The 24,065-nt window shown below is 40.2% G+C and overlaps 1 protein-coding gene and 1 long non-coding RNA gene across 2 annotated transcripts; one reads left to right on the top strand and one right to left on the bottom strand.

Moving 5' to 3' along the window:
• Positions 1 to 314: 314 nt before the first annotated feature.
• On the bottom strand, positions 315 to 15,485 carry IDNK (IDNK gluconokinase). Its single transcript, XM_083883101.1, has 5 exons — positions 15,390 to 15,485; positions 15,263 to 15,293; positions 14,526 to 14,612; positions 10,757 to 10,800; positions 315 to 8,811 (listed from the first exon to the last, which is right to left on the bottom strand). Exons 1-5 carry the CDS (start codon positions 15,431 to 15,433, stop codon positions 8,451 to 8,453), a joined length of 567 nt encoding a protein of 188 aa, XP_083739227.1. The 5' UTR covers positions 15,434 to 15,485; the 3' UTR covers positions 315 to 8,450.
• LOC310922496 lies at positions 15,204 to 17,861 on the top strand. Its single transcript, XR_014592442.1, has 3 exons — positions 15,204 to 15,311; positions 16,582 to 16,696; positions 17,471 to 17,861. It is a non-coding gene; the product is annotated as an uncharacterized lncRNA (long non-coding RNA).
• The last annotated feature ends 6,204 nt before the right edge of the window (positions 17,862 to 24,065 follow it).

Here is a 24,065-nt window from a genome sequence, read left to right as displayed (position 1 = left end):
TTATAACATTATCTCAATATTTACAGATTAACTGTAAATTACTTTTTTCATTGTCCAAATTAAAGAGCCATGGCCTTGTGCTCTGGAATTGCTTCTACAGCTATTTGGCTTGTTCCACTGAGCTTTTAACATGTATTCTGATTTGTAATTGGAGAAATTACCTCTATTGATGGACATGTGATACTCTAATTACTTTCAACCACCAAGTAAAAAAATACTGTATAGCTTTTAAGTTTCTCTTGGTAGTTATTTCTCTTGTGCACAGGTAATAAATGAATTTAAAAATCTTTACGCATCTTGTTTCAATGTGTTTGCAGTTGATCATTATCTAAAAATCAAGATGACAGTCCATCTTGAGAGCATTTGAGTGAGCTCAAGCTCTGGCAATACTTAACAGCCCTGTGCTAAAACTAGTAAATAACTCCTGTGCTATGATGCAGAGGGAGAAGGGTAAGAGAGGGATGATGTTGAAGACTTCTGGCTTAGATGAACTGAGAATAGCAGAACAAAAGCTGAAGCGAATCTGCATTTTACTACTCTTTCGTGTCAGTTTAATGGACTTGTGCACCTTCAGGTTCCTTCAATGTTCTCAAACCTGATCTTCTGTGTTGGGCAGTTCTTCATTTCTGTTCTCACCTTCCACAACTTGGGCAGTGTGGCTGGAGCGCTTGACAGTGAAGGGAACAGACTGAGTATTAGTCAGTGGGTTCTGAGCCACTGTACTGTGCATAATATTTTTCTCTTGGATTTTGCTCCCCTCTCTCTGTCTCTCTCTCATTATACTAATAATAACAGCAACAACAATAATTTCATCTCCCTAGGTGTTTGGACAATTTCTCTGTGTTACTCCCAGGCTACTTTTCCCTCTTTCTACACTCTGTAAGCTGCCTCTTTGTGTTTTTAATTTGTCCAGGGGCTCCTTGTTCATCCATACAGGCCTCCTTTTGTAATTTCCTCTGTTGGAATGCATTAATTTTGAGCTGTGAGGAAACAATCCTTGAATATCATCCAGCCTTCTACACTCCAGACTCTGTCCCGTAGTATTCTACCAAGGAGGTCCTCCAAGAGACCAAATTCAGCTCTCCTGAAGTCCGGAATAGTCATCTTGCTTCTCGCTCTCCTTGTTGCCCCAAGGGTCTCAGTCTTCACTGTTTCAGGGTCACTGCAGCCCAGCCTGCCCTTGGGCTCCACATTCCCCACCAGCTCCTTATTGCTGAGAACAAGATCCAGCCTAGCACCTCTCTTCTTGGCTCCTTTTTATCAGTTGGAGAGGGCAATTGTCATCAGCAAACTTTGCGGAATGCACGTGCTCTACTGTCTTGAGCCTCCAACAGACTGTCACAACTCTGAAATGTGTGTGATGTTTCTTGTAAATTCTCCTCTGTCTCAACAAGGTCCACATGTCTATACAGTAACCTTAACTCAAGCAATTAAGCCCACTAATTAGCTATAAAAGTGTTAGCTAAGAAGCTCTTCAACTTCTACAACAAACTTTCAAACTAGCTCCTATATCTCACAATAAACTTCAGGTGTTCAGTAAGTAGTAGAATATGATTGCCGGGATAAAACAGCAGAGAATACATGGAGGAGAGAGAGAGAGAGAGAAAGAAAAAAGTCAGTCCTTAGATCCTGCATTGGTCTTGCTGCTGTGGATGGTCTGGATCTGGGGTTGAGAGAAAATGCTGGGGAATAATCCCTTTCCTTTCATGGTTTACCTGGTATATGCCTCTCATGTAAAGTAGATTTTTTTTTTTTGTGCCATTCTTGCTGTATTGTTCACATATGCACTGTCAGTTATTTAAAGGCCCCTAGGAAATGAGTGAGACAGTGGACTGTGGTGTTCTGGAGCCTCTTTTAGTGAGGTGTCTGGAACTTGACCCTTCTCTTGACACAGGTACACTAAGCATGAGTCTCAAGGCAGAGTTGCAAGCTTAACAACTTAGGAAGGAAAAGGAAGTTGGCTCAGGACAGCACTGGCTGCCCCACCTCTGTAGGGGCAATCTAATCAAATCAACACTTTCCTGTTGCAGCAGTCAGAATGTTTGAGTCAAAACGTCCTTAAGGTGCCTATACCTGGTCCTCCAAATGGCTGTTGCTGTGGTCGGAATCCCCCATGAGCACCAGAGCTTGTGAATGTGGGGCTTTTCTTCTCTGCCTGTGGAGAGCTTCATTGGCTCAGTTGGTCTTCCCGGTCAGGTGGCCTGTAGCAGCCCTCCACTACAAAGTTACCTGTGCTTGCCCTCCCTTTAATCCTCACCCATAAGCTTTAAGTTAGCTCCTCTTCCATTCCAGGTGGAGCTCCATGCACTCCAGATGGTCACTGACAGAGAGGTTGATACCTCTTCCTCATCTCCCCTTCCTGTCCTTCATGAAGAGACTGTATCCTTCCATTCCAGTACTCCAGTCTGGAGTTGCCACCATATTTCCATTGTGCCAGTAAGATCATAGACCTGCAGGCATGCACATATCTTTACTTTATTCGATATGCTGGATGTGTTAGCATAGATGCATTTAAGTTGGACCTCCCAGTGAAAATTACTTTCTCTCTGGAGTGACTGGAATCCCTTTGTGCTGCCCTCCATGTGTTCTGCTGATCTGCAATCCCCCTCCAGACTCTGGGTGTCTTGCTGGCTCTGGCACCTCACTGATATAAATAGGATGGCAAGTAACCCTACTCCTTATCACTAATAGGATGATACCTTCCTCCTCCCAATCATAAATTGTTTAAAGCTGTATCAATGATTCCTGCTAACCCTTGACCAAAAACCCTCTTCTTTTGAGAGAGGTGATGCTTCTGATCCCACCTGATAGGAGCAAGAATGGTGCTGTCTTAGCTGTCCCACTGTCAAACAACCCAAAATTTTGGCAGTGACATGAGCCTCAGAGCCACATGTTAATGGAGTTGATAGTTTGTTTCAATCACTACCTACACGTGAAAGAATGGAGGAAAAAATAACCTGTGTCCCTGATTGCCTCACCAACTGTCCCAAGGCCTCAAAGTCTCTTTTGATGTCCTTTGGACTGACTACATGTTGTGATTTCATCACCATGGTCATGGAGGATCAGCAGTGGGTGGTAGTCTGAACACTGTACCAGGCTGGGAAATTTCTTGGTGACATCCTTAACCTTGACCCCAGGAGTGCAAACTTCCTTGAGGGGAATATTCTTCCAGCATATTGGACCTTCCACTCCTCTTAGAAGGGAACCATCTATGAGTATAACCATTATTTTCTTCCTCATGGAACTGAACTTGTTACAAGCTGTAGGCCTTTCTAGCCTTGATAACACCTCTGGTGGAGAGGGACCTTCATATAATCTGTTGCATGACCTTCCTTATCTGTAATTATTATACAGAGAGGCACATAAAGGGAGGGTGAGATGGGCAAGGAGGTGTCTTGCCTGTTGTCCCAAGCAAGGACTTGCCTCTGTTCGTTTCATTCTGACCTTCAGGCAGAGGAAGGTTACAGGACCCTCTGATAAGAAAGAATAGAGAGCAAGTAGTTTCTTTAGAATAATCTCTACTTTTTTACAATTATTTTCACAGTGTCTATTAGGATCTCCAAAGAAAATAATTTGACTTAAGTGTGCCTTACTGGAACCTTGAGTTAAAAAAAAGTTAAGACTTATCGTTCAATAGGCAGATCTTTTTGAGAATACAGTCCATGACATGACATCCAAAAAGTGTCAGATTGAAGGGCAAGGGTGATGTGGGGAAGAGAAGAGTTTTTACGAGGACACTAAATGAATGAATCTAGCTAGCACAAATACTTTCTTGAGTCATCATTCAGCTCACCCTTTTTAAGCATTTCAGTTGTATGTTACAAACTGAGACAATACATTTGAAGTAAAATTTCATTGCAATTCAGCAAGAGATGAAGTTTGACCTAAGTTCTATACTAAGCCTTCAGCTAAGCTTAGTTTTTGAAGTAGAATCAATATTTATCAGTAACTATTGTCAACTAAACTAGCTTTCTGGTAAGTAGTGGTAAAAACATCTTTAATGATGAAAGGAAAACCCATACTTACTGGTTTAGGATTATGTTACAATGTTTCTATTTGTTCACCCTTCCCCACTTCTCCCTCTTACCTATCTCTTTAAAAGTCTCTCTTCAGAGTTATCATCTTCTACCTCTTCTTTCAGATGAGCATTTAGGTAACTTGTATTTGAAATCTGCAGCTTGCATTTTGGGCCAGAAGGGCATGTGTGCCTGAAGGTCATCTCTTTAATTTTCCTGCTATCTTATTTTCCTCTACTGTGGACCAAGTGACCTGACAGGATTGTCTGCAAAACTGCTTTGCCTGATCATCAAAATCCTGCAAGAAAAAGTGGTGCCAAAACCAAAAAATCTACAAGTTATAATAATCTGAACTGATAAATATAATTTAAAAGACTTAAAATGCATGCATCCACTATTGGGAATATGATTGCAAGATGGCTAGTTTTGTAAAGGATTGTAAAGGATTTGTAGTCTGCCTAATTCTCTTCTTGGTTCAGTGACTGCATGTACTGGGTTGACCCTGGCTGGATGTCAGGCACCCACCAGAGTCACTCTGTCCCTCCTCTCTGCAGCTGGACTGGGGAGAGAAAATATAAAAAATGGTTCATGGGTTGAGATAAGGACTGGGAGAGACTGATCAAATATTATCATGGGAAAACCAGGCTGGAATTAGAGATATTAGTTGAATTTATTAGTAACAAAATCAGAGCAGGATAATGAGGAGTAAAAACAGACCTTAAAAACACTTTTCACCTACTCCTCCCTCCTTCCTAGCTCTACCTCCTACACCCTATCAGTGCTGGGAGACAGCAAATGGGGATTATGGTCAGTTCATCGCAAGTTTTTTCTGCTGCTGCTTAGGGAAAGGAGATGTTCCCCTGCTCCAATGTGGAGTCCCTACCATGCAAGATAGTTCTCCATGAGCTTCTCCAACATTGCAGTCCATCTCATGGGCAACAGTTCTCCACAAACTGCTGCAACCTGGGTGCTTGTTCATGGGATGCAGTCCTTCAAGGACAGGCTGCTCCAGCATGTGTCCCACAGGGTCACATCCTACAGGAAACCGGCTCCAGCATGGGTTCTCTCCACAGGTGTGCAGGTCCCTACCAGGACCCTGCTCCAGCCCAGGTTTCCCATGGGGTGACAGCCTCCTCTCAGGCATTCACCTCTTCCTGTGTGGAGCTCCTCCACAAGATGCAGGTGGATTCTGCATCCCTATGGACCTCCATGGGCTGCAGGAGCTTCACCACAGGCTGCAGGGAATCTCATCTCTTGTGCCTGGAGCACTTCCTCCCTCTCTTTCTGCACTGACATTTGTGTCTGCAGAGTTGTTCCTCTCATCACGTGTTTTTACCCTGTACTTTTCTGGCTGCAGTTACAGCTGCACAATCATGGGGTTTTTTTCTCCGTTCTTAAATCTGTTATCACAGGAGTGTTGGCACCGTTTCTGACTGTCCCAGCCTTGGCCAGTGGCACATCTGTCTGGGAGCCAGCTGGGATTGGTTCTACAGGGGATGGAGGAAGCTTCCAGCAGCTTCTCACAGAAGCCACCCTTGTAGTGCCACCCCTGCAATACCACAACCTGGCATAATAAAATAAATACAATTAATAACTCCCACACACACATATCAATTTTTAGTTGAGGTGACAGGCAGCTAGCCTGTTCCTTTGCCTATATAGATAACTTGTGCAGTTTGGAATATGCTGTAGTAGGTACAGTATTTACACAGCATGTTACAAACTGTGTTACAAACTGTGCTCACAAATTTGTGAGGATGTATAGTGCATATAATTTGTGCTTAGAGAAAGAGAAAGCAATTTCTAACTCTAGGTGTTTCCTCCTCAGTTTTTGCTGCATTTTAAATACATTTCAAAATACACACAGACGCTTGCATCCAGATAAGCTGTACTAAATATTAATAGCTTGCCTGAATAGCAGTGTTAGCTTAAAAACAACAACAACAAAACTAAAAAAGTCATAACAAAAAAAACCCCGAAACGAAACCAAAATCAAGTAAATGAAATGTAGGATTATGTTTGAGCAGGGATTGTTCTTCTGCCTTTTTCTTCCACTGCACACATGCACAACTTGATTAAAATCTGAGAGTAGTTTTATATGGTTAGTATTGAGATAATTCACATCTTAATCTTTAATTTGTAATGCACAGAATGTAAGTGAACAGAAGTAATGCTTTGTTGTCTTTCAGAATAGCAGGTAACAGACAACTGATTAGGTTGACAACAACCTTCTTTGCAGTATCTTTTAAGTAAAAGCAAAATGCAAATATATTAAAAGAGTAAGGGAAGGAAATATTTCCAACATAGAAGCAAGGACTGAGAAATACCCTGACCTAATTTGAAGCATGAACTTCCTGTAAGTACAAACATACTACTTTGTTTAGAAGCCTTCCAAAATCAAAGCTGTTTACATAAAATTCTCTGAAAGAGAACTTCTTCTAACTGTTGAGTACAATTTTCTTTAGGTGAAGTCACTTTGTGAGTATTCTATAAATGCAGATAAGTAGATCTGAAAATCAGTCTGGCTGCCTCAGAACTCACACTTAAACCTGTCCCTTTAAAAAAAATATTTAAAAGTTTGATTGTGTCTGTGTGTGACAGGATGCAGCTGCTGTAGAGTGTCCTGGTCAGGCTTTATTGTGTGTGAAAGAAGTAAGCATAAATCTGTATTTAATAATGGGTACATTAGTCAACTGTTGGTAAAACGGTGTACTGGAAAAGATGAAGACCTTATTAACAGCAGATGTGCCACAAGAGGGTGCTGTGTCTGTGATTTTCGTAGCAACAGAATTTGTACAGGTCTGACAAGTCACTTGGTCTGAAATGGGTCTCTGAAATTTGAGGGTATTAAGAAGCATACAGACATCCCTATCCTTTGCACTTAACTTTGCCTCTGTGTCCTAACTTGCACCCTTGGAACAAACAGGCTCCAAGATGAGAGCACTGTGTAGTGTACAACAACAAACTAAAACTGGTAACTGCCTGGTATTCTCCCTTCAGGTCACAAATAAACAACAAAACACCATTTATTTCTGGGTAGGTTAATGCCTAAAATACCAACTCTGTCTCTAAAAAATTGCTGCATTCAGTAAGATAATGCCCATTTATTGCACTAATTTAAGCACAGTAGTTTGTCTAGTAAACCACACAGCCCTTACTATTTTCATACATAGAGGGAACCATGACTAATGTTTTTCAACTACTTACTTAGGTTAAAATTACACTAAAGATGCTTTCAAACATGAGTTGTTCTTCTACCAGAGTTCATCCATCATGCCAGGAATTAAAAAAAAAATTGCATGACACAATAAAAATAATCCATGTGTGACAGCACATGCAGATGTCTCCATTCAGACAAGACTCAAATCTTTCTTGCAGAAGCTATCTGAAATTTTCATAACATTAAGCTGAAAAGGCGTATCTTATATAACATGACATGAAGTACTTTTTGAAAAACACCTTACTGGTTGAAAAGGACATTAACCTTAAATGCTGTGAGCTAGATGATTTATTAGGTATGTGGAACTTTCTTCTTGTCTTCATCAAAAAAGATGAGAAAAATATGTATTAAGAAAAGTTTGATCAAAAGCTTTAAAGCAATTGCATTGCCATGCACTGAGGTGCCCACCAGCATTGGGAAGTGAAGGAGAAGGTCCAACTGCAAAAGAGTAAAGTTTTCAAAAAGAAGGAAATGTCTGTCAACCTTGCATTCAGTACCTTAAATCACTGGTTCATTCACACTCAACTGCGATTTGTACACTTTGTACATGAAAGCTCTAAGTTTAGAGCCAGTATGATGCCACTTATGCTTTATTTTTAAAGCTTTCCATTCAGTTAGATTTTGTATATTGTATACCACTACATTTTTTTTTTTCTCAGATCTTCCAGCTTGGTGGTCAATACATACAGTAATGGATCAGAAAAGTTCTCATTAAGTCATCAGTGCTCTGGTGAGGTCAACAAGGATACACAAACACAGAACCTGTAACTTGATGAAAACCCAGCAGTGAGACAGGGTAGTGTCAGATATGGAACTTCATCATGCATGTTCCTCCCTCTTCTAGGAAAATTATGTTATTTTTAACAAAGCTGTAAATTATTTAATCTTGTAATAGCAGATGTGCCTATCTCAGTGTCTGACAGAGTAAATATTAAAATTAAGAAAATAAATTATTCTGTGTGACCCTTACCAGGATTTTCAAAAGCAGGCTCTTACTAAAATGAGAACTTTAACTTTATAGAGTGAATAGCTTAGAAGTTTACAGTTCTTGCAAATTACATCTTATATGTCTTTTACAGAGACATGATAAAACTAAGTAGTAAACTAGCTCTTAAAAATAGATTGGTTTGATTTAATAATAAATTTAATAATTAAAATCCTGTCTCATAACCTTGCTATCCTTCAGGGAATTTCTGTATGTGTCATTCAGAAAATTACTCCAGCAAAGCCTCACCCTGAAGAATGGCGCTCTCAATCTCTAGTACTATTTCTGGGAGAGATTTTTCTAGACTGACAGTAATGAAGTTTTCTGGTGCACTAGGTGGCTCTAGAGTATCAAACTGAGACTTGAGAAGTTCAAGTGGCATAAAATGACCTCTCCTCTCCTCCAGGCGGCGAGCAATGATGTCCATAGGTCCATCCAAATGAACAAAGAGGATCTTCAGTGGTGGGTTTTCTCTTGGTTGCTCTGGCTGGTTGCTTTCAATTGCAGATGCTCCACTAATTAACACACACCTGTACATCTTCTTCAGTGCAGAACAGGCCAGAACTGTATCTTGTCCACATGTATCTTCTCTATCAAAAAAACCAAAAAACAAACCTGAAAACTTTTACATACCTATGTGTGGTATAACAAAAATTACTTGTTAGTTCTGCTGAACAAGGTAGACAAGCCCTAGCTCCTCAAGAAGGACAACCATTGGAGTAGTGGCATTTTGATGGTGGTATTTGAGTAATTTTGACAGGATTTTTGAAACCAAATTTCCAGTCCAGGTAAAGATGTGATTTGAAATTGAGGTCAAGCTAGCCAACCTTCTGGTAAAATCTCAGTTTTAGGGACCTTGTCTATTAGCCACCATTCTTTCCTAAATTAAATTCAATTCTAGCACAAGGAAGTGTCAAGACCGTTTCCTTAATTGCTGAGAACAGGAACAGTTCAAAATATCCACAGAAACACCTATGCATTATCTATAAAATTTCTATAGTATTCTCTAAAGGTAAATGGCTGATAAACAGTACAGACCACCATTTTTAAATACACCATACTTTCAACACCTGTTGTCACTGTCTCGGATTTAACTGTAATTTATGTTTCCTGCAGCTCATTGGCAGCATTGCATATATGCTCACTTCCAATTAAACAAGAGATTGCAGGTCAGTGAATGCTTTGCACATGTATTTTCTGCTGATAAGGTTTCTTAAAATAATGCATTTAACTCTGGGTGTGTCTGTCCTACCAAAAAGCAAATCCAGAATTAGTTGTCTCTATGAAGAGTGAATAAAATTCCTGCCTAAGAAAATATATTGTGTAATAAAATTAAAATCAGGTATAAACCTATTTAAAAATCATTTGGTGGTCATCAGATTTTGGGTCAAAGGGAAGTAAGAACTTCTAATACTTAATAACATTTATCACCTAGGTAAGTCAGTTACAGCCTCAGCTACTAAGAAGTACTAATAATTAAACATCGGCATTAGGCTCTTTTAAAATATAGTTGATTTTGTAAAGTTTCCAGAGCTGGGCAGTGGCATTGAGCTATCACATAACATAAAGCAATGGATCCAGCAAATCAATCCTAACAAGTTTCTCACTGAATTAACCCATGTTCCAATAAGGTATGCTCACCTAATGTGCACAAGCAAGTGTAAAGCCTGTCTAAACACTCCCTGCCCTCTCAACCTTTTCCTAGTTTGGGACATACTCCAGTCCCTTCATCACTGTTGGATGCTCTCCAGTATGTCCATGCCTCTCTCATAATGAGGAGCCAAGAACTGACACAGCAGTTCAGGTGTGGCCTCACCAGTGCAAAAGGAGAGGGAAAGGATCACCTCCTTTGACTTCCTGGCAATACTTGGTCTAATATAGCCCAGTATTCAGGATTTTGCTGGCCTGCCTTGCCAGAAGAGCACTTTGCTGGCATATGTCCAACTGGGCCTGTCCACCATGGCTCCCTTGGGCCCTTTGCTGCTGCTTCCCAGCTGAGTGCTCCTCAGTGTCCCTATGAGTGCCTGGGGTTGTTCCTTCCCAGGGGCAGGATTTTGCATTTTTAAAAGGTTCCTACCAATCCATTTCAAGGCCCCTTTGCATCAGTTACTCCTCCCATTTTGGTGTCAGCTGCAAATTAGAGGCAAAGAAACAGTGTCAAACAAACTTGACACTGTATCTTATTCAAAATAACAATATTTTATCCTACTGTTGTAATTGGTATATTTTATGGTTATGTTCTTTGTAAGTAGCTAATGTCAAGCTTATTAATAAACTGGATCCTTGAAATTATTTTTACACAGATAGTAGAAAAACAACCATCATTGGCAACAATTTCCCACTTTATGTCTCAGGGATTACCTCACCATCAGCAATTACTATCACAGTTTAGATTAGTAAAAATAGAATGACTTTACTACCTGCAGAATTTCTTTACACTATCACTTACGCTTCTCCTTTGCAATGCAGTGGGGGAAAACACTTCTGGTACTTCTGTCTTTAGCTAAAACTTTTTAAAAATAGATATTCTCTTACCTTCTTAGTAAATCATGCAATGTGCAAAGCCAAGGAATCCTGTCCTAGAAAGAAAACAAGTTAGTTAAAAATTCTTCAGAAGTTAATTTGAAACAATTGCTACTAGCATCTCAGATATTTGACTAGAGGTAAAAATTAGCATTAAACTGTACAGCAAATTCAGTTTTGAATCGCTTTCTTCCTATATAGACTTGCTACCACTGCCTGTGAAGGCTAATAATAAGTGCTAGGCACATTATGAATAAGATGCTTTTAGTGGAATTGTCCTTTTTATATTACATGTCCCTACAAGTATATAAAAGAAGTAATATGTATGCAAGTGTAGCATGCACCTGGTAAACCTCTGAAGGAGAGTCAACTTATCTCTTGCTTCTATTATATCATTCAAATGTACAGCTAGAGTTGTTATTTCTTTTCCCTGATAGTGTCATACACACACCCCACCCCCATTTTGGATCCAAGTTGAAGCTTTCAGAAACAGACAGATCCAAATTTAGTTATCTGAAACAATTATATTTATGTCAGTAGCACTCACAAATAAATGTAACCACAACCACAATTTCTCAAAACTTTTGCCCATTACTTAGGCAAACACAAGTGATCGATCAGATGTTTACTTAACTGGAAATTTGAAGCTCCCACAAACTTTAGTCATGCCTAATGAGCACTAAACAACTGCTCCCATTTAATCTTTCAATGCTGTTACTGCTGGGTGAGCACAATAAATGATAACATCGACAAATAAATGTAACATTTTTTTGTTGCTGTCATTACACAGTAACTTCTCCTTGGCATTCAAGAAGGCCCTTGCAATTTTGCACCTCTCATTTTTCAGAAGAGACGCTTTCCTCTTGCTGAGCATCACACACCAATGGTTTAGTCATTCAAGTGTACAATGCTGCCATAGACAACATACAGGCTTCCAACCACTAATGAAAGATCCAAGTTTTTAACCAGAATCTAGAAATTTTTTTCAGTGTAAATTGGCTAAGGACACCTTCCAAAAGATTTGAGAGACAGAAAAAAACAAAGTGGAAGCCTTGCAAAAAAAAAAAAAAAAAAAAAAAAAAAAAAAAAAAAAAAAAAAAAAACCCCAAAAGTAGAAGCTTTGCAAAATTTTTCTATTACAGCTAAATTCTTAAAGTCTTTTTCAAAAGATTTCATTACTGCATCTTGCCCTGTTTCTAAGCTCTCTATGTTTTTAGATTGATTTCATATGTTCACCGGGACTGTTTAGTTTATATTCTTTGTTTAAAAGTCTTTATCTACATTCATAAGTATATGGTTCTCTAAAAGTAGTGGACATAAACTTTTCTAATTCTTCCTGATTCTGTACAGAAAAAGTGACTTTAACTGTAAAACCACTGTCCTAATTGATGGCAAATGGAGAAATCCTTTTTTTCAAGCTGTACCATTAAGCTATTAATACTTCAAGCATTGCCACCCTGTCAAGGGATGGGATTGTCCCGCTCTGCTTTGCACTGGGCCGGCCTTGTCTTGAGTCCTCCTGTGTGCAGTTTTGGGAAATACAATATAGTAAGAATATAAATATTAGACAGCATGCAAAGGAAGGCCTTGAGGATGCTGAGGGACCTCGAGGGGAAGTTGTATGAGGAGTGGCTGAAGTCACTTGATCTGTTCAGCCTGGTGAAGAGGAGACTGAGAACAGACCTCACTGCAGTTACAACTCCCTTATGAGAGGAAGAGAAGAGGAGGGACAGGCACTGATGTCTTCTCTGTGGTGACCAGTGGCAGGACCTGAGGGAATGGCCTGAAGCTGTGCCAGGGGAGGTTCATGTTGGATATTAGAAAAGGACCTCATCCCTTTTCTAATATCCCCCACCCTCCAACAGGGGGTGTTTGGGCACTGGAACACGCTTCTCAGGGACGTGGTCACAGCACCAGCCTGACAGAGTTCCAAAGCATTTGGTCAGTGCTCTCAGGCACATGCTGCAATTCAGAATCATAGAATCATTAGGCTTGGAAAAGACCTTCAAGATCATCAACTCCAACCTTTGACTGAATACCACCATGCTAATTCAACCATAGCATTAAGTGTTTTCTTTTTTTAAACACTACTAGAGTGGTGGTTACTCCACCACTTTTCTGAGCAGCCAATTCCAATGCTTTGCCACTCTTTCAGGGATGAAATTTTTCCTAATATTCACATTGAACCTCCCCTGACACAACCTGCAACCATTTCCCCTTGTCCTATTCCTTGCTACCTGGGAGAAGAAGCTGACTTCCATCTCACCACAATCTCCTTTCTGGTAATTGTAGAGACTGGTAAGGTCTCCCCTGACCCTCCGTTTCTCCAGAGTAAAAACACTCCCAGCTCCCTCAGCTACTCCTCACAGGACTTGTGTTCCAGACCCTTCACCAGCCTTGTTGCCCTTCTCTGCACTGATTTCAGCACCTCAATGTCCTTCCTGAACTAAGGAGTCTAGAACTGAATACAGCACTCAAGGTGTGGCCTCACCAATGTGAAGTATAGGTTGAGGGGAACAATCACTGCCCTGACTGCCCACAATCACTTGCTGGCCACACTGTTGCTAATAGAGGCCAGGATGCCATTGGCCTTCTTCATTGGCCACACACCTGAGTGTGTGCTGGCTCACGTTGACCTGCTGCCGACCAGCCCCCCAAGGCCCTTTTCTGCTGGAAAGCTTCCTAGTCTCTCTGCCCCAAGCCTGTAGTCCTGCCTGGGGCTGTTGTGACCCAAGGGACCTGGCATTTCACCTTGTTGAAATAGATGATTGGCCTAAGCTCATGGATCCAGCCTGTCTGGATCCCTCTGTAGAGCCTTCCCATCCTACAGTATATCAACACTTCCATTCAAACTGGTGTCACCTGCAGACTTACTGAATGCAGTCAATCCCCTCCATACCCATGTTAACAAGGATTGGCTGTGATGCTGATCCCTGGGGAAACCCACCAGTGACAGACCATCAACAGTAGCTCCGTTCATGAACACCCTCTGGGCCCGACCACCCAGCCAGTTTTTAACCAGCGAACAGTGCACTCATCCTGGACATGAGAAGCCAATTTCTCAAGGAGGATGCTTTGGGAAACAACATCAAAGGCTTTACTAAACTCCAGGCAGACTATATCGACAGCCTTTCTGTCATCCACTAGTTCACCTGGATATAGAAGGAGGTAAAGTTACCTTTCCCAAACCCCTGCTGGCTGGGCCTGATGCACTGGTTGTCCTGCACATGCCATGTGATGTAATCAAACTGTTCCATAACTTTCCCTGACAGAGGCCAGACTTACAAGCATGCAGCTCCCTGGATCCTCCTTCCAACCTTTCCTGTAGATGGGCCACATTGGACAACCTCCAGTCATCTGGGACCTCCCAAGTTAACCAGGAGTAGGGATAAATGATGAAAAGTGATTTGAGAGAAGGGTAACACATTTTTGGAGTTTCCTTGTGCACAGCCACATGATGGATTCTGTGGTTCTTGTGGGTCCCTTCCAACTCAGGATATTCTAAGATTCTGATAAACTGCAACTCTGTGTGTGGACTGTAGAGGGGGAGATTTCTCACAAATCCGGATCAGCAGCTGTGAGCTGACAAGCATTTGGTAAACTACTTTTTTACATAGAATCCTTTTTGACACAAGAATCTCCCTCACCTTACCAAAGGCAGACCTGTGTTTACAGTCAGACTAATCTACATAGTAAACCACAATCTACTTCAACAAGATGTGCATGAAGTTACAGAGATATATGTGTGGACAACAGCTTTTTCAGGGCTTATTCAAGGTACCTCATCATTTAGTGGTATCCCTTTTTCCATTTTCTTCTTATTCTCTAGAGAATGATAATCGTCTGCATCGTAGAATTTCCATCCCAACTACGAAAACAATAATAAAATAATTATGGATCGTTCAGCTACATCAGGTGAGGTAACAATTACTTCACAATTTACTAAGACAACACCTAAGAAAATACAGGCTTCTTGCACAACAGTATGAATCACCGTTTATAGCACGATGATTAGCAAGAAAACCAAACAAAAACACAAACAAACAAACAAAGACAAACTGAAAACAGCAGCAAACCCCCCCCACACAACCTCCCCCCCCAAAAAAAACCAAACACACACACACACAAAAAAAAAACCCAAAACCAACAAAAAAAAAAAAAAAAAAAAAAAACACCAAAACAACCAAAAAACAAACAAACAAACAAAAAAAAAAACCACAAAAAAACCCCCCAAAAAACCCACCAAAAAAACCCAAAAACAAACAAACAAACAAAAAAACACAAAAACAAACAAACAAACCAAAAAACCCCCCCACCACAAAACCAATACACTAAGGCAGCTGGTAGCAGCAGCAGCAGCTGCACCAGGGCGCGGAGCCGCAGTGGGTGCAGGCGGCAGCGCCACCCAAACCCGGCTGGGGACGGTCTGCCCGGGCGAAGGGAAGGGCCCGGCGCGGCGCGGGGAGGTGCCCGCCCGCTCGGCACGCCTCCCAAGCGGCGGCTGGGACTCGCTCCTACCTTCTCTGCCAGCCGCGACCCCACCGTGGTCCTGCGGGGAAGCACAAAGGTCCCGTTAGGCACCGGCAGCAGCAGCCCCCGGCACCGGCAGCCCCGGCACCGCCCCCCGCCCCCCGCCGCTACCTACTTGCCGCAGCCGCTGACGCCCATCACCACCACCACCAGCACCATGGCGGCCCGCCGTGCTCTGCCGCTGCCCCTTTGCCCTGCTGCGCCTCCGCCCTCGGCCTTTGCCGCGGGGGCGGTGCGGGCCCGGCGGGGCCGTGCGGGAGCGGCCCCAGCGCCGCCTCCTGCCCCGCGCCCTGCCCGGCCGCCTCCGCTCCCCTCCCGCGGGCACCGCCACACCCGTGCCGTGTCCCCGCTCTCCTTCCCCGCTGTCCCTGCTTGTGCTGAACTTACCTGGTTTTCTCCCGGGCCCTCTTTGTCTCCGGCTTTTCAGTCTGGTCGGGCGTTTTTCTCCCAGCTGTTCCTGGCGCGGTGTTCACCTTTTGCGGCCTCAGCAACGCAACGCAAATTTAATAGAAACAATAATTTCTTCAGTGCGTGTTAAAGTGTGCATTGATGCCCGTTGAATTCTGTATTACCCTTTGGTGATAAAAGTCTGCCTTTTAAATTTAATAAAGGCATCAGCCATGTTGTGGCTAACTCCATTTTAGTGTTTCTTAAAGCATTGATCCAGTCATACTCTTAAATCACGGAATTACTTGGTGAGTAAGGCTGGGAAGGACCACTAATGGGGTCATCTTCTCCAACACCCCAGCTCAAGCAGGACCCCTTAGAGCATGTTAGGATCCTGTCCAGGTGGCTTCTGAGTATCTCCAGTGAGGGAGACTCCGCAGCCTCTCTGGGCAGCCTGTTCCAGTGCTGGCCACCTTCACAGTAGCAGAGTGCTTCCTGGTGTTCCAGTGGACCTTCCTGTTTTTCCGTTTGTGCCCGTTGTTTCTTGTCCTGTTGCTCAGCACCACTGAGCAGAGCCAGGTTTCATTCTCTTGATACCCTCCCTTCAGATACTGATAAACATTGAGGAAGTCCCCTCTGTTATCTTTTTTCAAGGTTGTACAGGCCCAGCTCCCTCAGCCTTTCCTCGTAAGAATGATCTAGTCCCTCAGTCATCATTGCAGCTCTTTGCTGGATTTGCTTCAGGGGCTCCATGGCTCTCTTGCTCCATGAAGCCTAGCACTGGACATGGCATTCCAGATATGGCCTCACCAGGGCTGAGAAGAGGGGCAAGATTGTGGAAAATTGTGAAAATTTTCTTAGATAGCAAGTGTTCTTGCTATTACCATGTACTTATATCTGACTTAGCAACATTTTTAAAGCTTTTCAAGGGTCAAATGCAGTGATGCTGCCGACCAGTGCTGAAGTTTTCCTGTGCGATGGAGAAGCATCTGCTGCACCTGTAAGAGCTGCTCCACCCAGTGACAGTGGCATCAGGTACCCCTGTCATATTTTTTGTGTCAATCAAACCTTGGAATACATTCTCAGAAAGTACATTAAGTCTCCCAGTCTGCATGAAATTTTAGTTCCTTTGCACAGCGCTTCAAATAACATTATTAATGATGTATTTCTGGGTTTGGGGTTTTTTTTGGTTAATTTTTGCCTGTCTCTGATAATTTAACTGAGATCTGGAACTGCCTGTATTTCACATACCTATTAAGAAATTCTTAATGAAGACCAGAACCTTCAAAGTTATTAAGCTATTAGTGAAACAGGCTAGTTCTCAAATTACTAACAGACTACAACAATTTCTTTCAGGTGCCATGTGACTGGATACATATTTTGCCATAATAGCTGTATGATTGTGCTAAAGTAATTGAATTTACATGCATCTTTTCCATTTGTTGGCTTATTAATTATGAGACAGGAAAAAAATGCTTCATTAGTATGAAAGTTCCTGGGAGATCCAAATGAACAAACTCAAAAATACCAGCAGTCACTTTTACCCTGGAGGCCTCACAAATGCTATTCCCATTCCAGAATTCTAATTGCTCTGTCAAAACAATTCCCCGGATTTTGCTAACATGAAGAGCAACTGACTAACCTGCCTACAGTGCCTGCTCAATGACTTCCGTTGAAACTAGATTTAACAAGCTTCTCTATTTGGCACCTTTTCTTTTCATCGTTCATATCCTTGCATTTTAGAAAAAGAGCCATATTGGACTAGTGTGATGTTATCTAATAGCTGTTTTGTATCTTTTTTTCATGCAGAAAGTCTTGCCAGGAGTTCTCTTTTACTCAATCCCAGGATAACATAACATAAGCATGCACTGGCCAGAGTTTGCATGTGCTGTACAGGCAGCAGTGTGCTCTGCAGATGCTGCTGCAATGAGAAGAAAAAGATCTGGAGAAAGCTGATTGAATTGTACAAACACAAGAGCCTATAGGCAATTTGAAGAAGGCAATTATATTCAGCCTTCCTGCTTGTGTGCCTGATATGATTTGTGCAGATATAATTCATGTTAGTAGTCAACTGGAGAGATGACTGGATAAAAATCAACCAAATGGTTGATGTAACAGCATCAGATTGTATATGCTTTAGTTAAGCATTAAGATGTGCTTAATTAAGTTGTAAATCCAATAAAATATGTGATCCTTTTCATGTTAGTGAGAATTTCCCTTTCATTCTGTTCTGGTCATAGGACTATTAAATATTTTTACGCTTATTATTTCTTTAATAACATGAAAGAGTTTAATATTTGTCTTCATCAATTAGTGATATAGATACATCTTAGGAAATTTGTCCTGATGCTTATTCTTTGAAGATCATTTGGTGGAGGTGGCATGGGTGTCTTCTTCCTATAATTTAAATTTATTTTTATTTCTAATGTCAGAATGTAGAACTTGATTTCAAATCTTTGATGTAGTTATATATAAAAAAAAATCTTGTATGGTTTCACAGGTTTCAGAGTACATTCACATAGTTGAAATAGAAACAATAGAATGTAAACATCTTATGATTTTTTAAATTATATTTAGTAATAGGTGAAATTACAACATAATAATGAAGGATGAACATTCTAGAATTAAAAGCCAAAAAACCTCAAGAATACCTACCAGAAAACCCATCAAGTGCTTCTCAGCCCCAACAGAACTTTCCAGACATTGTACCTTTAAATACTTTTTAAAATGGCATTTGGTATATTTTATGGCTATTAGGAGTGTTTTCAGTGTCTTTCTGAGCCTTTCTGATTTGACTAATTGACTAATATTGAATTTATGGAATTCAGTAAATCTTCACCTTCTACTTAAATTAGCTCCCTAATTTTAGAGAAGGGCAATATGAAAAATGAATGAGAGAATTTCATTTTCCTGGAGTTATTTCTGTTTCCCTTTACTGTATCTATCTCTTTCCCATGGATACTAGGAAATGTCTGTTGTATTCAGAATATTGTCAAATTCAAAGTAGAAAAAAATTATTCCCATGGTAATTCCTAATGGAAATTTATCACAGTATAATGGTGAACTACTGTAAAAGTGCACACGCCTCTTAAAGCTTGCCAGGAACATCCATCATCATGCACATCTGCTTCTTGTAAAAGTAGGGCTCAGATACATTAGGTAATCTGAGCTTCCTGAATCTTAAGGGGGGTAAGACTGTCTTTCCCGCATCTTTGGAGTCATTTAAGGGTTCAAATCAAATCCTGAATATGCATTGATAGTAAATACAAGGCAGAGAGTGTTAATACAATATGTTCACTCTGAGCAGAATAGCTGAAAGAAGCTATATTGCAGTGTTCTGTTGGTCACAATTAGCCCTCATTGTGAATAATCATCAAATTACAGCAATGTTGATGGGAACTTTATCAACAATTTTCAGAATTTGTTTGATGCTGTGCAAAGTCAGTCAATACATTGTATGAAGTCTTTTCCAGTGAGAATTTAGTGCATAATGGCTTTCCGCACCCAACAGGATTTGCCAATACTGAGAAAAAAAATCATTGATTTGATAAATGTGTCAAACTTTCAGACATTCGTGATCAGTAAATCAACCTAAAGCTGCTGAATGTTTTTAAAATCACATGAAGTATTTGTATATATCACCTCATCCTTTTTTAAAATACTGAAGCTCAGAGCTTTAGGGTATGGTGTTCACAAAATAAAAATATGGAGCATTGTAGATAACTTCTTATTTTTCCAGTTTGCAGTACAAACACAAAAAAACAAATGAAAAATAGGTAAGAGGGAATGGGAGCAGCTTTTCTTTTTTGCTTGTGACACAAGTATGTTCTCAGTTTGATTGCAAAACTGAAAGAATGACAAAACCATCTGAGCCTAGTTATAGGTAAAAGAGGAATGCAGTACTTCATACCATACTACAACCTGAACGTGTCCTAGCTCACTAATTTCTGTACAAAGAAGCCTAAGAAAACATTTATCTAAAGTTGAAATACACATAGCTCTAAAAAGAGAAGTTATTTTAAAATTATTTAGGTTTTCCTAACAACAGTGAAAGAAATACTATTATTTGCTTATGATGGCTAGCTGATCAACTTTCAGTAAAATTAATGTAGATAAGAAATGGAAAATTACTTAAGTTCTTTACATGGCTGTTCCTTAGGTTTTGAAAACTTCTTCATTTTATGGATTTGAGTTTATCAGTGTAATAATCCTAGTTAAATCTTTCAATACCAAATGCAGGTTTGCACGAAGGTCATACCAAATGTAATTGTGTATAAGAAATCACAATGTTTTACCGCATAAAAGTTTCTTCATGTAATGTGACCAAAATCAGTGGATTAACATAAATAATCCAGAGAAATGCTCAAAAAGCAAAATTGTCTGACTTAATTTATAAAATAACATTTTATTTATCTGCCATGTTGAGAGTAAAAAAATGTGAACATTACAGTAGTTTCAGTCCAGAGTAACAGAGCCGCAGCAGTGTGATTCAAAAGTGGCAATGAGAGGCAAGGGGTTATGTCTGACACTCAGAGCACAGTCAGGAAAATACATGCCTGGGTGTGAAAGTCTGCTAGCAGTGCACAGCTACTGCTTGCAGGCCCCAGTCACATGCAGTCTGGAGTAATTTCAATGTTACTGTAGGGACAGACAGGAGATAAAGACCACAGAGTTACAGAAAGACTGTTTTCTTTTCTTTAGTCTCTTCAAAGAGAAATCAGGCAGAGCTGAAAAGAGCATCTAGGAGACCTTTACAGTTTCTATTCCAGTCCATGTGAGAGTAAAGTTGCTTCTACAGGAGTATTTTGTTACTTTAAAAGAGTCTGGCCTACACTGGAAGTACAGGTTTTGCAACAGATTTATTATTTTATCTTCTCATCTTGTATTTGTCTCGCAAGACCCAGGATGGAAAAGTTATGTAGGTTATGCAGTCTATATTTCAACAGCACTTACAATACCAACAGTATGCACTGATGTAGAACTATTAATTTTGGAAGCACTCAAAGCATTAGTAAGAAGGAGCCACCCACTGGCTCTGGGAAGTGGCAGGGTGAGTATGTATCTTAAAATGCTGGTTCTACAAGTAGGTAAGTTACTATTGAAGGCTTCTGAAGTATCTGTCTTAGTGTCTCTGATTCATTTTTTCCATGTAGTTAGTCCACATCTCTTCCCTGGGTAGCCAAGCCTCCATTTTGCAATCACTTAAAAGCACACTTAGCTCTTAAACCATAGAGCCCCTCATGTGCAAGGAAGTTCAACAACAAAGTTAATTCCAACTTCAAACCCTGTCCATATTAGCTTTTACATAATTAAAAGGGCCAGACCAATAAAAAGCAACAGTCCACACAGTAATTTGGAAAAGAATTAATGACAAGACCCAGAAGCTATAAAGAGAGCTGTATCAGAAACTGAATGTTACTGCATATTATTATTTAAATATCATAGTGCTAATTACTTTAATAACAGATTTTAGATGCTGCCAAGACAAACAAATTTGAAAAACATGTTGCATATCATACACGTTTTTCCTGTAATACTTATTTTGTTCACAAAATATATTAGGAACCTGATATAATTTTGCAAAGCAGAATATCTGTTTTGTTGGACTTTACCTTGATTTATGCAAATTAGACATGGTGTAAAATATGATTTCTCATATAGACCTCAATTTTGAGGATCATTCCTGGGTGGTAAAGTACTATAAACACATTTGAAGTTAGACAACTACCACTGCAGATGGATGATGTAAAATTCAAATCATATGATAGGAGTATTTAAAATCAGAATAACCCCAAAAGAAGAAAAGAAGCAACAAAACCAGCCAAATTTGGTCTACATACTTGGAGCTCTTTCAAAGTGCATTGCAGCAGCCACAGAAACAGGCTATTACTGCAAGAAAATTCTGTCCATGAGCATCTGTCCATGAGCATCCAAATTCCACCCAGTAACAAGAACAGTATGAAAAGATACACAGAAAGGTGTGTGATGGGGACTCTGTGTGCTCCTTAAGAAGGGCTTTTGGGATGCTGAGAGCTCTTCAAAGCCTGGCTCTGAATATTTTGCTGGACTTGCCATCAGGTAACTGACGCTAATGTAGTTTTTATATATTTTATATCTGCTATTATTACAGTAAGGATCAAATTTAATCCTACCTGAAATATTAATGTTGAAAAAATGTGGTTGTTTGTTGTAGCATTAGACTGTATTTGAATTGGAGTATTACTAATTTATTTAGACAAATTCTATAAAAGGAAGAACTGTTCAAGGTACAGACAGGCAATACATCTTTTCTCCAATTAGTGACACTGCCTGCAATGTATCTCTACCTACTTAAAAAACAAACTTTTTTGTTAGTCAGATTGCTATATTCTTTGTCTATGGATAAATACAGTCAGAAGAACAGAGCTGTGATTTGTGGCTTGATCAAGAGGTAGAAAAGAGTGCCTTTTTTTTGGATTACCAAATCATTGGTATTTTTTTTTTTTTAATTCATCATAGACTGTGGAGATATATGGGTGTGGCAGCCACTCTGCATTTGGTGTGAGACAATCAGGTTCTTCTAGGTACTGAATAACTGTAGACCACTGAAACCCCTGGTTGTGTCATGTGCAAAACCTGAAAATCTTTCAGCAATAGTAGCTGCAGGGTTTCTGTTAACAAGCCTGTAAGAGTACTGCATGGATTGTGTGAATGCAGCTGGAGAGAACCTGTAGTGAAAGAAGTTTTTAGGAACAAACTTGGTCCTCAGAGGAGAGACAGTTCTTGGAGATGCAGCATGGGAAACTGAGAGAGTACACTGCCTGCTGTAGTTTTCCAGAGAAGGATATTAGACTCACTAGATTGGGATTAGATTAGTACACATGGTTATATATATTGTCTGAAAAGAGAAAAGAGTACCAAAGAAACATTTTGATCCTACTGATAAGAAAATCTTGGCAAGTCCTAAGACCCAGTGAATCACAATAATCACTGACTTTGTACGCTCCAAACCAAAGGCTGAAAGCTGACATTTGCCTTTTTGGTAGTTGTACTATGTAGATTAAAATCAATGTAAAGTTTGCTCCCATCAGCAAATTTCAAGTGTGGTTTTGTGCAATTCAGTTTAACTCAGACAAATGCTGATTGGAGTTTGAGCTTCCAGATGACATCTGCAGGAAATTTGCTGAGAAGTTTGTACAGTAAATTCAACCTGTCATTCTCTGCTGGAAGGGAGTACTGTAGTGTTCTTCCCATGCTTTTTTCTGAATCTTTGTAGACATTGCCACACTCAAGCAGTGGAAGAAAATATCTACTTCTGACTCCTGAGCTATAGTTGGGGTGCACAAGTGCACCCAAGGAACAGGACCACCAGTGCCATGCAGGTTGTGATATAACCCTGCAGATTTCAATAACACTCCAGGTCTTTTTTACTGGGGTAGCTGTGGCCAAATACATCACAGATAGCCCTGCATTTTTAGTGGATTTTAGGGAGTGACAGCTCCCTTTGAAGTACCAGCATTTTTCTACTGCTGTCAAATAACATAGTATTTTATGTATCTTGTTGCTTTCTCATTCATGCAACAAATATGTGATGGGGTTGTACTGATTTTATAATGTGAAAGAAAGTAGAAACCCTGTGTGAATTTAAGTTTCACTTTCTGACTCAACTCTGCCCCCAGTGAACAGTAGAACTTTTGCTATTTAAATGTATTGTTTTTGTAATTTATGTATATTGTAATACTTTTAGATATTACTAGATAGGATTTTAGACATTATTAGATAAGTTTTTTTAGATATATGTGTTAATATTTTACATACAGTATTCAAGTTACTGATGTAATATTTAGATGTAAGAAATCTTTTGTTTCAAGATGCAAACCCCCTGCTATTTTTTTTCACTTGTTTTTTATTGGAAGCAATTTTTAAAAATTACTACTTAAGACTGAAACAAAAGAGATCCCATATGGAATCCCTTATTTGTGTTCATATTTTGCATGCTGCCTAGTATGCCCAGCCCTTGAATTACCTCACTGCTAAATTCAGGTTAGTTACTAGATATATTTTACAATTATACAGTGTGTGTCTCAAAGGTAATGCCCTTGAAGAAAAAAAAGTGTATGCAAAAAAATCGTGGCCTTGGTATGAGTGATTTGTTTGCCCTGTGAACCAGGTCCTTCAGAGTTCATTCAAACCTTCTGCTCTGTAACAAGACCTCTAGGACACCTAGGAAGCCAGCTTTCCTGTGGACTTTGTGCCTTTGATGGCAAAACTCACACTTTCCTGACTACAGGAACCTGCTCCCTGAACTATTGATTCATTGCTAGCTCAATCCCCAGCTGCTATTCTTTAGGATATGTTCTGGAGAAGCCTAATGCCCAGACCATCTGGCTTCAGCTGAAGTATTTTAGTATTGGAGTTTCTAATC

The sequence above is a fragment of the Zosterops lateralis genome, assembly GCF_965231275.1.
Source record: "Zosterops lateralis genome assembly, chromosome: Z".
In the NCBI taxonomy this organism is placed as follows: domain Eukaryota; kingdom Metazoa; phylum Chordata; class Aves; order Passeriformes; family Zosteropidae; genus Zosterops; species Zosterops lateralis.
The sequence above is the reverse complement of the archived record's forward strand: the minus strand, read 5'-3'. Positions and strand labels throughout refer to the sequence as shown.